General features: G+C 50.8%; 6 protein-coding genes across 6 annotated transcripts; 4 read left to right on the top strand and 2 right to left on the bottom strand.

The window, feature by feature from the left end:
* Positions 1-561: 561 nt before the first annotated feature.
* FIESC28_02842 (uncharacterized protein) lies at positions 562-1,434 on the top strand (the record flags this gene model as incomplete). Its single annotated transcript, XM_031156991.1, has 1 exon — positions 562-1,434. The coding sequence occupies one exon, from the start codon at positions 562-564 to the stop codon at positions 1,432-1,434; it is 873 nt and encodes a 290-aa protein (XP_031018943.1).
* A 609-nt stretch (positions 1,435-2,043) lies between these two features.
* Positions 2,044-2,891, top strand: FIESC28_02841 (uncharacterized protein; the record flags this gene model as incomplete). The annotated part of the gene is made up of 3 exons (XM_031156990.1): positions 2,044-2,093; positions 2,141-2,522; positions 2,571-2,891. The coding sequence occupies 3 exons, from the start codon at positions 2,044-2,046 to the stop codon at positions 2,889-2,891; spliced, it is 753 nt and encodes a 250-aa protein (XP_031018942.1).
* A 526-nt stretch (positions 2,892-3,417) lies between these two features.
* On the top strand, positions 3,418-6,292 carry FIESC28_02840 (uncharacterized protein; the record flags this gene model as incomplete). The annotated part of the gene is made up of 2 exons (XM_031156989.1): positions 3,418-5,574; positions 5,621-6,292. 2 exons carry the CDS (start codon positions 3,418-3,420, stop codon positions 6,290-6,292), a joined length of 2,829 nt encoding a protein of 942 aa, XP_031018941.1.
* Positions 6,293-6,877: 585 nt separating this feature from the next.
* FIESC28_02839 (uncharacterized protein) lies at positions 6,878-10,451 on the bottom strand (the record flags this gene model as incomplete). The annotated part of the gene is made up of 3 exons (XM_031156988.1): positions 6,878-7,817; positions 8,001-10,311; positions 10,406-10,451. 3 exons carry the CDS (start codon positions 10,449-10,451, stop codon positions 6,878-6,880), a joined length of 3,297 nt encoding a protein of 1,098 aa, XP_031018940.1.
* Positions 10,452-11,432: 981 nt separating this feature from the next.
* On the bottom strand, positions 11,433-11,966 carry FIESC28_02838 (uncharacterized protein; the record flags this gene model as incomplete). The annotated part of the gene is made up of 1 exon (XM_031156987.1): positions 11,433-11,966. The coding sequence occupies one exon, from the start codon at positions 11,964-11,966 to the stop codon at positions 11,433-11,435; it is 534 nt and encodes a 177-aa protein (XP_031018939.1).
* A 577-nt stretch (positions 11,967-12,543) lies between these two features.
* Positions 12,544-13,535, top strand: FIESC28_02837 (uncharacterized protein; the record flags this gene model as incomplete). Its single annotated transcript, XM_031156986.1, has 2 exons — positions 12,544-12,643; positions 12,688-13,535. The coding sequence occupies 2 exons, from the start codon at positions 12,544-12,546 to the stop codon at positions 13,533-13,535; spliced, it is 948 nt and encodes a 315-aa protein (XP_031018938.1).
* Between the last annotated feature and the right edge of the window lie 465 nt (positions 13,536-14,000).

Genomic DNA, 14,000 nt, shown 5'->3' with positions numbered 1-14,000 from the left:
CCAATTAATAATCGTACGTTCTTTCTTCAAGCTTTCGGAAGTATGCATTTGCAGCAGATTGACAAGCTTGAGGAGCATGACCAACGATCCTCACTACAAGTGAGCAGAGTGATCAACTATAACTAATGCCATGGAACCCAGCATGACTCGATTTGATGTTATTCTTTGGGGACAGGAAAGCGATTGGTGGCTGGCGTGGTCTTAAAGCGTGTTTGCTCTGATCTTCATTCCCCCTCACAGATGCTTTCTTGGATGATTGAGACTTTTACGGAGTCAAGATATTATGCTTACCACTAGCACACCAATCGAAACATGACACTACATTAACTAGCTAAAAAGAAACAGTTATTCATTGGATACGTTATCGATGATTGCAATTAATTTAAAATGGCATGTCATGCCCAATACCGATTTCTGTAAGTCTCATCAAGTGCAACGAGCTTACCCTGTAGCATATGGCCCGTGCTTAGAGTTTCCAGTGACATAAGCATCTTGACTTTCAAATCTCCAAATCTCGAAAGCTACCTTCCAAACATCACATCCGCATACAAACCACCCAAAATGTCAGAATACTGGAAATCAACACCGAAATACTGGTGTAAGCACTGCCAAATCTACGTCCGCGACACAAAACTCGAGCGCCAAAACCACGAATCCACAGCAAAGCACCAAGGCGCCCTCAAACGTTTCCTACGCGACCTCCACCGCGGCCACGAGCGCGAAGAACGCGATAAAGAGCGTGCAAAGCAAGAAATCGCCCGTCTAAATGGCGTCGTCTCAGGGTCTTCTTCGTCAGCGGCTGGTCCGTCAAGGCCTGCGCCCCGCGCGCCACAACAACAACCCAGCGCACCGACCGAAGCCTCGTTGAAGAAACAGAGGGAACAATTGGCTGAGATGGGCGTTGCGATGCCGAGCGATTTTAGACCCGAGATGGCTATGCCGGGAGAATGGACGGTTACGAATACTAGGGTTATCGAAAAGACGGAGGAGGATGGGGATGTTAAAGTTGAGAAGAGGGCGAATGGGGTGAGGAAGAGGGAGGCGACGGAGGAGGAGAAGGAGGAGGAGAATGCTATGCAGAGCTTGTTTAAGAAGCCGAGACGATGGGGTCGGGATTCGAAAGCGATGCCACAAGAGGATCACGAGCTTGATGCGCTATTGAGCGGGTCAACATTTGTGCCTCGCGCGGTTAAGGAAGAGGCAGTTAAGGAAGAAGAAGAAGAAGAAGAAGAGGATGTCAAGAAGGAGGTCGAAGGAGATATCAAGAAGGAAGACGACGATACTACGGCGCCGATCAAAGAAGAGGAGACAACGACTGTCAAGACGGAAGCACCGGACGAACCTCTGATAAAGCCAGAGCCCGAGGAAGCTGAGTCTGGTGTACAAACGGTGGTGTTCAAGAAGAGAAAGCCCAAGGGAATTCGACAAAAGTAATGAGATTCGGTGTACTATAGAGATATCTGCTTTGAAAGCACAATAATGATACCATACGAATACCAATGCTGATACAGTTGTTATCTGCTCTAATCGCTATCTCCCGGATGCAACGGAGTTTACGTGAAGCCTTTGCGATCAGACCCTCCGTGGAGCGTCTTCTCGTTAAGTCCATTAAAGATCTTCACCTCCAACTCCTAAATCCATGAAGCCTTCCGCGATATCATGATAATCATGTTCTTTTCAAAACGCCGAGTCCGGCACCGAAGTACGGAAATTCCTGCATGATTCCGAAAATCCCATTAACTCCAGGCGGCGTTTAATAATTCGGCATTCCGTGGAGTACGGAAATAAGAGTCCTAATCCAAACATCGGCATTTAGTTCTCACCCAATGAGCTCTCTGGATCTGGCATCAAGGGTTCTGCTTTGTGGGGTACTACGGACATGTATGGAATATTATTTTCGGGTTCCATTGCGTCACAGAGGGGATCCGCTTGGGTGGGAAGTGTTTATATAATTCGGGTCATCGGTCTCCGAAAGAAAAGTCTTTACATCTACAGCTTCACTCAATCTACTCTCAATACCAATACACTCATAACTCATATACAATGGCTTCTAACCAACCCGGAAAGTGCTGCACCGTCGGTGTCCGCCACGAGTAAGCACCTTAACCATCATCCCGGTACCATTACTCACAAATCACAGAGGCGAGCCCACTGGCAAGATGATCAAGCTTCCCAGCGGCATTGACGCATACATTGCTACCGCCCCCGAGGGCAAGGCTCACCAGGGCGCCGGAATTGTTTATGTTGCTGATATCTTTGGTATCTGGAACAACAGCAAGCTCATGGCCGACCAATTCGCCGCCAACGGGTACACCACCATCATTCCCGACCTTTTCAACGGCGATGTCCTGGAATACCCTCCCGTGGGCGTCGATATCATGAGCTGGATCATGAACGGTGCCAATGGCGATAACCCTCATACTCCTGCTCAGATTGACCCTATTATTGTTGAGTCTATCAAGTATCTCAAGGATCAGGGTCTTGACAAGATTGGAGGTGTCGGATACTGCTTCGGCGCCAAGGTACGTCCAACATCCCCCTCTTAAAGATTCACTTACTAACAGAAATAGTACGTTATTCGCAACTACAAGGAGGGCATCAAGGTCGGCTACGTCGCCCACCCCTCTTTCGTAGAGGAAGATGAACTCCGAGCTATTGAAGGACCCCTGTCCATCGCAGCGGCGCAGACCGACAGCATTTTCCCCGCCGAGAAGCGACACCGCTCCGAGGAGATTCTGATCGAGACTGGCAAGCCTTTCCAGATCAACCTGTACTCTCACGTTGAGCATGGATTTGCTGTGCGTAGCGATCTTAAGGATAATGCTAAACGATTTGCCAAGGAGCAGGCTTTCCTTCAAGCTGTTCAGTGGTTTGATGAGCACCTTATTTAAGTTAGAGATATAAATAATAGAGCAATGGAATGTTATTGAAGATGTTCTTGATTAGAGTTTGGTGAAGAATGGTACCTTAGCCACTGAAGAATCCAGAGTTGAGTGAATCTGTCATGTGTAACTATTCAAGTCGCGCAGAGCACAATTGCAAATAAAAGATCATAATAAGCGGTTTATTGTTCTTAATTAATTTTAAAGACCAGATCTCATCTTGAATCCCATGGATCTCTTCCCGTCTCGGCAATCCAGATCCTTGGAACCTCAAGCCACTGACACAACCTTGCTCGACCTAGTTTCAGTGACCTTCAGGGGAGACTCCACTGTGGCGCACCCACTGGCCAGCGTAGCCAGCTCACCTCAGCTTTCCCGTGTCTTGTCTCACTCTTTCATGCTCGGTGACGGCTTCGCAACGTATTTGTCTCTCCTTTTCATCACGCGACTCGACTTTCTCCTCTTTCACGCTCATTACCTATTCTTAAATTGACGACGTGTAACGAAACATGCTTCAGGAGCACAAACCCGCGTGATGGCCGCCTCTGTCGATACCATCCCACCGCTTCCCTCCCCTCCAGCATCAACATGCGCCGACACCAAACTCGCCTCCGACGAGGATCAATCGTCCGAAGGATCCAGCGTCAGCATGCGTCGCGAACACTCCAACTCATCATCCATCTCGGAACCGACGGTCGAAGAAGACTACGAGCGAAGACTGGATGAGCAGCAACGTCATTATTCATTGATTGACGATGCGCAAAAGGATGCCGACTTGGAAACGGCTGTGCCTTCTGGAAGGGCCAGTCGCAGCAGTACGATAAGCAATACTACAAACCCAAATGTTCGTCGTCTCTCGGCGACCGAGATGCAGCGCCTCACAAACTCTCCTGAGTCTTTACCTGTTGCCCCCGCTCCGCAGCGGAGAGATTCTACTTCTCAGCACGAAGCTGTACGACAAGCGACGATGAGGCTCGAGAATCAACAAACGGAAGCGTTTCCTTCGCTGCAGCCGAATAGTGTTGCTGTAGAAGCTCGCTCGGCTACTGGTCTTGGACTTTGGGATCTTCAACTTCCAAAACGACCGTCTCCTGGAGCACGCACTCTGTCAACGCCTCCCACGAGTCGAAGAGCAAACGATTCGGGCACATCCTCGCCGCGAAGGTATTCTTCCTTCAATCCCGCTGGTCGGCCTACATCTCTCAATCTCGACGGTGCAGGTCCAACATCTCCTATCAACAGCACACGATCAACACCCGCGACCGCCATTCCCGTCCAAACCGATGGCCTACGACCACCGTCACCGATTCCGCCTATTATTCCTCTACCGCCCATGTCACTACCTACACATCTACAGCTCGAATTGGCGGCTCAGCGACCTAGTCCGTTGTACATCCATCAATCCCACGCCTACGACATCCCCTACGAATCCAACGCTGTCAAATTCGAGCGTCTGAAGAATGTACTTCTTCTCCCGCCGTTTCTCGAGCGCACGCTCAACTTTGGAGCCATGGCTTGTCTTGATGCTTGGTTGTATAACTTTACTATCCTCCCTATGCGATTTACTCTAGCTGTTGGCGTACTGGTTCGTTGGTGGGGGTACCTGGTTCTTAAGGAGGTCCGATGGCTCGTCGACTATGTATGGTACGGTCTGGGAAGGCTCTGGCAACGAGGACGAGGTACACTGCCCACAACAACCGACGAGAGCAGCACCGATGAAGGAAGATCACGAAGCGAGAGTCGTCCTAGAGGGAGGTCGAATGATCAGAAGAAGCACGATTTTAAACCGCACGCAAATGCTCACTTCAAACCCTTACCATCTCGGTCCCAACCTCGATCTGGAGCGTTTCGACACAGGAGGACCAAATCTATGCCTTCAAACCTCTCAGCATTCCACAAAGCTGATCTTCTTCAAGGCTTGGTTATTATCTGTAGTTCCATGGCCCTTATGACCCTCGACGCAAGCCGAATGTACCACTTCATCCGCGCTCAGTCCGCTATCAAGCTCTACGTCATTTACAACATTCTCGAAGTTGGCGACCGTCTCCTTTCTGCTCTTGGTCAGGATATTCTCGAGTGTTTGTTCAGTACGGAAACGCTCTCTCGTAATGCGTCAGGACGATCAAAAGTATTGCTCCCACTAGGCATGTTCATGCTGGCTTTGGCATACTGCTGTCTTCATTCGATAGCATTGTACTACCAAGTCATCACGCTCAACGTCGCTGTCAATTCTTACTCCAACGCCTTGCTGACGCTCCTTCTCTCGAACCAATTCGTCGAGATCAAAAGTACTGTCTTCAAACGTTTTGAGAAAGACAATTTGTTTCAGCTCACCTGTGCTGATATCGTTGAACGTTTCCAGCTTTGGATCATGCTTCTCATTATCGGCATGCGCAACGTTGTTGAAGTTGGTGGACTGAGTGTTCCTGGTGCTGGTTCTGAGACGTCCTTTGACGACGCCTCTAAGCCGTTGCATAACCCGTCTATTCTTCCTCACAGTTTCACGGTGCTTCCGCCTTGGATTACAAATTGTCTTATGTCGGGCGAGGTTCTGTCTCCGTTTCTTATCGTTATTGGGAGTGAAATGCTTGTCGACACTATCAAGCATGCATATGTTACCAAGTTCAACAATATTAAGCCGGCGTTTTATAGTCGTCTTCTTGACATCCTCTGCAAAGACTATTACACCAACGTAAGTCTCTCACCACTCTCTTGATCACTCTTACTAACAAACGCAGGCCTTCATGACTCCTTCTCTTACCAAACGTCTCGGATTGGCAGTCATACCGCTCTCATGCCTCTTCATCCGCGCTTCCATCCAAACCTACCACATGCTCCTCTCCACGCACCTCCCAATGCCAATGCCCATCCCCGAATCAACACAAACATCCCTCACATCCGAATCCGCAACACCCTCATCGCCCGCCATAGTCGCAGCGCTAAACCACTTCGACACTCTAATCCGCGACTCCCTCGGCCGCGCAACATACGGCTACCCCTACGGCTCCCCCCTCAACTCGCGTCCGTGGTACTCCTGGACATCCGACGACGTCATCGCCGCTCTAACAATGGTAGTCGTTTTCTTCATCGCCTTTCTCGTTCTCCTCATCCTCAAATTGTTACTGGGCATGTTACTTTTAAAATATTCGCGTAATCGGTACGCGGATATGAAGCGCAAGGAACATGCGATGTATGCAGCTGAGGCCTTTGACATTGCGAATGCACGACGGGTAGGTGGCTTTGGACAGGTTGAGGTTGGGGAGGATAGGCAGAGGTGGATACATGCTGATAGGAATGAGGGCCTTAAGGGGGGCAAGGGGCCGGGAAAGAGGGTTGAGAAGGATAAGGGGAAGAAGGATGATTTTGAAAAGGTTATGAGGTATGAGATGGTTGCGAAGAGAATTTGGTGATTTCCATCCGTATATAGATTCTTTTAGCATTGGATGGCGTTAAGGACGGTGTATTTAGGACAAAATGAATACAGGTAACAAGTATGATTCATATTCAGTGCACTGGAATGTCCTCAATAAGTACGTTCAACTGCCTGGCAAGACGTGTGGTACAATACGAGTGCTTCAAAGTTACCAACAAGGGCCTCTGACGGAGGTAAGAGTGACTTCAAGCTACCAGGCATTGCGACAAGACGCATCAATGATAAAGTAGTCTGGCTTCATGAAGGCACAGTTACTTCATAATCACTTCACAGTTCAGAGGAAACAAAATGTCCATATGGAAAGGTATCTTTTCTTTCTATTCCTAGGTATCAAAAGTCCCGAAGCATCTATACAGCTTCGTAAGAAATCCCAGCGCTTGCCATCCCTATAATCCTTTTTCCCTTTTGTTTTACCATTCCCTTATGCTGCCACGGTATAAACTCTAAATGACACACCGCGTGTCTTAACTTTTTTCTTCATCAAATCATAGCGTAGTTTCGTATCCCTATATATAATAAACCCTTTGTCGTTCGTTTCAAGTCATGATGCTAAACCGTCAATCTACTGGATGTTGGCAAGCTTGAGAAGGCCGGGGTTGTTGGCCAGAAGGTCGGGCTTGGCCTTGTACAGCATCTGGACGGTCTGTGTAAGGATCTGTCGTGTCTCAGGCTCGAGCTGCTCCTCGGGAGGGCTGAGGACCTTCTCGAAGATGGAGACGAGCTGGGGGGTGAGCTGCTCGACGGTGGGGTTGGAATGCTGGTAGAGGTTGTAGATGTTCTCGTAGATGGGGGCGTTCTCCTCGTAGTCCTCCTGGAGGGGAAGGACGTTGGCGACGGCGGGGAGAGCCTGGGAGACGAACTCGTTGTTGGGGTTCTTGGCCATCATGCGAGAGACGGCACCGGCGACGTTGTCGGTCATGCGCATCTCGTTGACGGTCAGGAGGGGCTCGAGCTTCTCCCAGAGGAGAGGGTACATAGGGAAGGTCTTGCTGGTGTCGGAGGAGTTGAGGACGACGAGACCGATGGCGTAAGCAGCGTTGGACTTAGCCAGAGGGTCGGGGTCTGTCAGGCGACGGACAAGAGCCTGGCCGAGAGACTCGGTGAAAGGGGTGATAGCGTCACCAGTGTACTTGGTGATCTCGGCGATGGTGCCGACAGCGGTGGATCGGTGGAGATCCTCGCTGGAGCTGGCGAGTTTGAGGACAGGCTTCTCGAAAATCTTCCAGAGCTCGCCGAAGCTGCTGCCGAGAGCGGCAGCCATGCCGACGACAACGTCAAGAGCGGTGTCAATGACGAGCCAGTCGTACTCGGAAGAGCCGCCCTCAACATCGGGCTCATCCTCCTCGTCACCGAGGTCCATCTGGCAGGGGTGCGATCGGGTAATGATAAGACCAACGACCGAGACAATCTCCTGGAGGAAACCGTCCTTGCAGGTAAGAACGGCGGGACCGCAGGCCTTGAGGGTGGCGGCGATGTTGCGGTTGATGTCGGTGATGACAGAGCTGTAAGACTGTTAGCGGATGATTCAAGTCAAGAGTGCAAGAAACAAGAAGTAACAGTGATATCAATCAGACGTGATTAGACGCGTTCTCAGCAACGGCATTTGCCTCTGAGTGAGCTGGGTATAACGCAAGGTAGTCATCATTTTGGAAGAAACAAGGTAAAGCAAAAAGGAAGTTACTAACCGTTCACAATCGTCAGACCAGATGGTCATGGTAGCCTTCTCGAGAGCCTGGCCCATGGAGATGAGCGAGGTAGGAGGAGTGTGCTTGGCGGGAAGACCAGCCTCCCACTTGACGCCGGAGCCCTCCTCCCAAACCTGGAAGACACGGGCGTAGGTACGCCAGAGGGTGGAGACGGCGGTCTTTCGGCATCCCTCGTATGTGTGCTCGGTGAAGGGAGAAACCTTCTCGATGGTCTGCTCGACGTACTGCTCGAGGTTGGCGCTGTTGCAAGAGTTGGAGATGACATCACCGAGGACATCGAGAGCAATCTCCTGCTCAAGAGCGACAGCAGTCACAGCACCGAGGTCGTCAAGATCCTCAATGTCATCCCAGTCCTCCTCACCACCAGCGGCGATGGCAAGGTCGTCCTCGTTCTCAGGAGCCTTGACCTTGACGCGCTTGCCGCCAACGACGATAGAACCTTCGCCAAGCTGGTTAACGTCAACACCAGGAAGCTCAATCTCCTCATCCTCAAGCTCGAGAGAAGAGAAGAGACCCTTGAAGACACCGGGAAGGAAGTGGTCGAACTGCTCGTGGTAGACCTTGGACAGGTTAGACCACAGGATGAAGCTGGTCTCCTTGAGGCGGGGGTTGTCAAGACTGAGAGCCTCCTCGGAAGCGGACATGAGGTCCATGACGTAGGGCTGGAAAGCCTCAGAGCCGACAGCCATAGCGATGCGGCCCAAGCTGTCGCAGGTGGAACTTCGGAGGTCGAGAGACTCCTCGCCGTCCTTGATGGAGACGAACTTGCCGAGAGAGGTCATGACGTCCTTGAAGTAAGGCTCGAAGCCCTTCTCCATGGAAGAAGCGATGGCACCAATGGCGGAAGCAGCAGCAGCCTTGACACCAAAGTCCTCGTGGTCGAGGAGACGGACCATGGGGCCGATCAGGTTAGGACCGTACTGAGCCATGATCTTGGTGTCGATACCGTCACCGAAGGTGTCAAGAGCACCGCAAGCGCATCGGATGATGCTGACGTTGCTCTTGTCGGAGGGACCCTGAGAAGCAGCCTCGAGGTTCTTGAGGACAGCAGCGATGATCTGCTCGTGGTGAGAGGACATCTCGTCGGCCATCTCCTCAGCGAGGTGGATCAGACCAACAAGAGAGGCGTGGCGGACACGGGTCTCGGAGTCCTGGAGGAGAGAGATGATGGTGGGGAGGAGAGGCTGGAGCTGGGTAGAGATGAAGTCGGGAGCACCCTCAGCGGCGTTACCGAGAGCGAGCATAGCGGCCATACGGTACTTGGGGTCGTTGTTACCAGCGAAGTGGGGGAACTGCTCGAGAAGAGGGACAATGGCCTGACGAGGGGGAAGCTCGTTGGACAGGGTGTCGATGAGGCTGATGGCAGTGCGGGCAGGAGAAAGGTCCTCCTCGTCGTCCTCGGGGTCGAGCTCGGTGACGATGTGCATGGCCTTGACCATAAGCTCAGGAGCCATGGTCTTCATGCCCTGGATCTTCATGCGGCGGTAGCGAACGCACTGAATGAGGAAAGCAAGAGCCTGAGATCGGGCATCCTCCTCAGCGTTGACGTTTCCACCAAGCTCGATCATGAAAGAGAGGAGATCTCGGAGGTGGACGGCAAGGAGAGAAGAGTCGTAGGCGATGAAAGAGTGGAAGACCTCGAAGACGATCTTGTAGCTCTCCTCATCCTCACCCTCGACGGTAGCCTTGAGGATGTTAACCAGGCTGGGAACGAAGCCCTGCATGGCCTTGAGGGCGATCTCGTCCTCCTCGGGCTCAATGATCATGAGGATAGCACCAATAGCGCGAACGATGTTGATGCGAACCTCCTTGCTCTCGGGGTCCTCAATACGGGACTGGAAGAGCTTGAGAAGATCGTGTGTGTTATCGGCGAAGTGGGTGGGGTCCTCCTCGAGAATGGCGTAGAGAAGGAATGTGCCAACCTCACGAGCAACGACGTTGTCGTTGTTGCTGAGAGGGAGGAGCTGCTTGAGGAAATCCTCACCCTCACCGTTCTCCATATCAGCGCTGACAATGCCGGCGATGAGACGGGCGAGAGAGTGGCGGACACCAGCGGAGGACTCCTTGAGGACACCCTCGAGAAGGTGGTTGCGGGCAAGCTGTCGCTGGTCCTGGGCGGTCTTCTCCCAGAACTTGGGGATCAGACGGAGAGCCTGGACCGAGGCGAGCTGTCGAACGCCAGCATCTCCATGTGTGAGGGAGATCTCGACAAGGGCGAGAAGCGACTCGGGCTTTGTGTAGAAGTTCTTCTGGAGCTCGGCGGTAACGGCCTTGACCTGCTCAGTGTTGGCTGAAGAAGAGAAAAGTTAGCTTTCAGAGTATGTTAAGCGACAACACACAAAGCAGAGCTTGCATGTTGACATCAACAAGAGTCAAAAACTTACGGACTTGGCTCCCTTCAAGGAGCTGTGCAAGCTTCCCCTTATCCATGATTATTTCTAAGTCGAAGCTTCAAACGACGTAGAAAAGAAGGAAAAAGGAAAGGAGAAAAAGAAAAGAACCCGAAGGTTTATAGTTGGATGAAGAGAGAAAATAAAATCGCGAGGGACCCGCGTCCGAAAATTTTAAATTATTTGGGGTCCTCGGGTCGAAATTAGAGGGAAAGAAAAAAAAAATTCCCATGCCCCGCTCTTGGAAGCTTCGATGCTGGTTGGGTAGGCAGCGGCCAAAGCGCTCCAAGGGTCTAAAATCTGGTGTTGCCCCTCGTTTTCTTTTCCACTTTAGCGCGGGGCTTTTTGTGGTGATGATTTCGATGAGAAGAGAAGCTCCAAGGTTGACCGCCTTGAATGTGATTGAGCAGGTGATTGGAGTTGCTCTTCTTCTTTCGAATGTTGTTTGTTGACAATCTTCGACGGCCTGAAGAGTCTGTGAATCTCCTCTCCTCTCCTCAGACTCGAAAGATAGGCAGGCATCGCTGAAGACATCGGATAAATGCAACGCAATGCAACGCAACGCTCCAAGGGCCAAGACTTGGCTTGCTGGCACAGGTCGGTCCAGATGATGCACTAGCTAACGTGCATAATGACACAGATGGCACCCAATGAGTGGCCACTGATAGGCCCAGCATGACGTTGCCCGGCTGACGGATACGCTCTAAAGAGCTTTGGACGCTTCACCACCAAACAATTGGACAAGAACATCCAAAGACAAGACAAGACTGGGTTCAGGATATGATTAATCCATTAAACAGTACTTGCTTGCAATAGGTATTGTTGCTATGGAAAGCCAGGCATCCACCATGACGCTTCTCAGCATGAACGACAGCCCGCTCAGGCGCAGCTGTCTAAGCACAGACTGGTCCCAAGCTCACTCAGTTTAGTTCGATGCAGCTCACAGTCGTGCGCCATCATCTGCCGTCGATTGGTCTCACGAGCGATGCTCTGTACATGATTCCACAAAACACGGTGCAACTCAGTCAACGCTCTTCTTGCCAGGCACGCAAATGCGATCCCCAATCATGAGCGCCTCGCAGTCAACACCCTTATTCTTCTTCAAGATCTCATCAAGATCCACGCCCGCCTTCTTGGCGATAGACCAACACGTATCGCCCTGCTTAACACCATAAGCAACCGTACCCTCCGGACAATCCGGGATAGGAATATGTTCCTCGGGCGAGGACTTGTGGCCGAGGAACCAGAAGAGGAGAAGCATCGATAGGATGATGAGCATGAGGAAGTTGAGGAAGGGCTTCATCTCGGTGAACCAAGACATCTTGGGCTGATGGTACTGCGGGTTTGACACCAGGAAGGACTCGGACTCTTGGCCTTCTGGACGCGCTTCGCCGACCTTTGTGAGCTGGCCGTATTGGTTGCCTGGCGCGCTCTCCCAGAAGCTTCCGTCGGCGTCGCGGAATGTGTAGACCTGGGAGTCAGCATCGTAGCCTACTCTCTGCATGCCCTCCGGGAGACGTTCTTCGTCGGTATCATAGCGAGAGAATCGAGACATGATCGATATTGATGCAGGTAAGTTTGTGATGTGATGTAGATGATAAATGGGAAGAAAAGGGACGAAAGAGGAAGAGATAGTCTCGCTTCCTTTGAAACACGGACATCATGTTACAGGGGACCGCGTCATGATCTTAGTCAGCCGTCTGGCCTGACCAACCTCGTCTAAGGTCACCGCCAACCCAGAAATAGGAACAGCGACAGCTTACGCGGGATTGTGATTCAAATAGGTAATTTGGATTAGTCTCTACCGATCGAAGGGACTTCAGCTCAAGGTGTATACTGATGTTCGTAGCGTTAGGGTCTTGACAATCGATACCTGGGTAGCTGAATCAATGGCCTTGAGAGAACAAGAATGGCGCATGGTATTACCTGTTTCAGCAAGCTATCATTTATCTACATGTAATTGACATTCCAATCAAGCTGCGAATAATTGAATTAGACGGTCGTGGTGATCAGCCATCTCACATCGTGGAACCCCTGTCAGCCTCGGCTCATGTCTATGACAAGCGCCAACACGAACATTCTGTGCAACTCGCAGTTTACCACCAACAAGATATAAAGCAATTTGATTCAAAATGTCGGGCTATCCACTCCTAGAGATCGAATCTCAAGTCACGCGGCAAGATGAGAGTACTTTCACGGTCAATCTCGCAGAGTCCTTCGCTGTCGGAACAGGTACGCATGCCTTCAATAAGCCCTCCACTTACTAACAGCTACAGTCCCTCATGGAGGCTATATCTCTGCAATGTTCATTCGCGCCGCAAGCCAATATCTCGGATCCGATCAACCCGACACCTTTGCTGCGCATTGGCATTTCCTAAATGCAACACACCTCGGTCCAGCTGTTCTTATAGTTGAAGAAGTCCGAAGAGGCCGCGCTCTATCAATCGTCCACGTAGCACTGTACCAAGAAGGACTCCTTTCACAAAGTCCCTGGATAACTTCACAATCTAAGAAGAAAATCGCGGCTTATGTCACGAATAATCGCATTGAGGCTGAGAATGGTCTTACTTTACCCACAGGCTTTGAACTCCGCGAGCCTCCTCCTCCAGTGGATTTGACCAAACTCGCAGAAGACAACGACCCAAACTGGGAGAGATTACATATGATAGTCATGGACATGGCACCAATGATGCGACACGTCGAATTCTACAGTCCCAAGAATAAGAAAACATCACCAGCATGTTGGGATCTCTGGCTCCGCATGTCCAACGGCGAGCGCTGGAAGACATGGATGCTGAGCTATCTCGCCGACGTAGCTCCCGCGCTGATAATCGAGGGCCACAGACCTACAGATATTGAAGCGCCGACTCCTAAAGATCGGTTCGCGTTTGATAAGATATTCTGGATGCCGACTGTGTCGTTGAGTTTGGATGTCAAAAAGGCTTTGCCGGAGGAGGGAGTGGAGTGGTTGAGAATTAGGATTGAGGCGAAGGTTGTTAAGAATGGGAGATATGATGCTGAGATTATTGCTTTTGATGGCAAGGGGGATGTTGTTTCTTTGAGTAATATTGTCGCGTTGATATTGGATGTCGAGAGGAATACGGGACGAGAAGTGAAGCTTTAATATAGACATCTGACCATTGTGCTTGAAGATGGACAGATTGGTGGCTTATGTGAGGCAGAGTGTACTCGTTCAAGACATTGATCTCGATCCTCTAATTGTCTTGCGTGCATGAGCCTTTAATCCTCATGCTGTCATCATTAGTTGTTTGAGTCAAAGTCTCGCTGGGACTTGAGCTGCAGCACGATATCCATCGTTCCATTGTATTGAAGTTTGAATGCACTCGTGGAAAGACTTTAATGCCTTGGTTTCACTTCTTTGTTAGTCACTATATAATGATCCAGTTGTTAGATATAAGCAATTAAGCTTTCGTCTCTCATGATCGCCTATCTGATCATCGATACGCGGTTACATGAAAATATCTGGTTCATTCCATACAAATTCTGGCATCTACCCTGAGGCTCCAGACGGGAGTTCCATTTTAGCGCCCGCGCCCAGCCCCCCGCACCCACCAATTGTTCCAGCGCA

This window comes from Fusarium coffeatum, assembly GCF_003316985.1.
Source record: "Fusarium coffeatum strain FIESC_28 chromosome Unknown BRIP53273_contig_61, whole genome shotgun sequence".
NCBI lineage: Eukaryota > Fungi > Ascomycota > Sordariomycetes > Hypocreales > Nectriaceae > Fusarium > Fusarium coffeatum.
The sequence above is the reverse complement of the archived record's forward strand: the minus strand, read 5'-3'. Positions and strand labels throughout refer to the sequence as shown.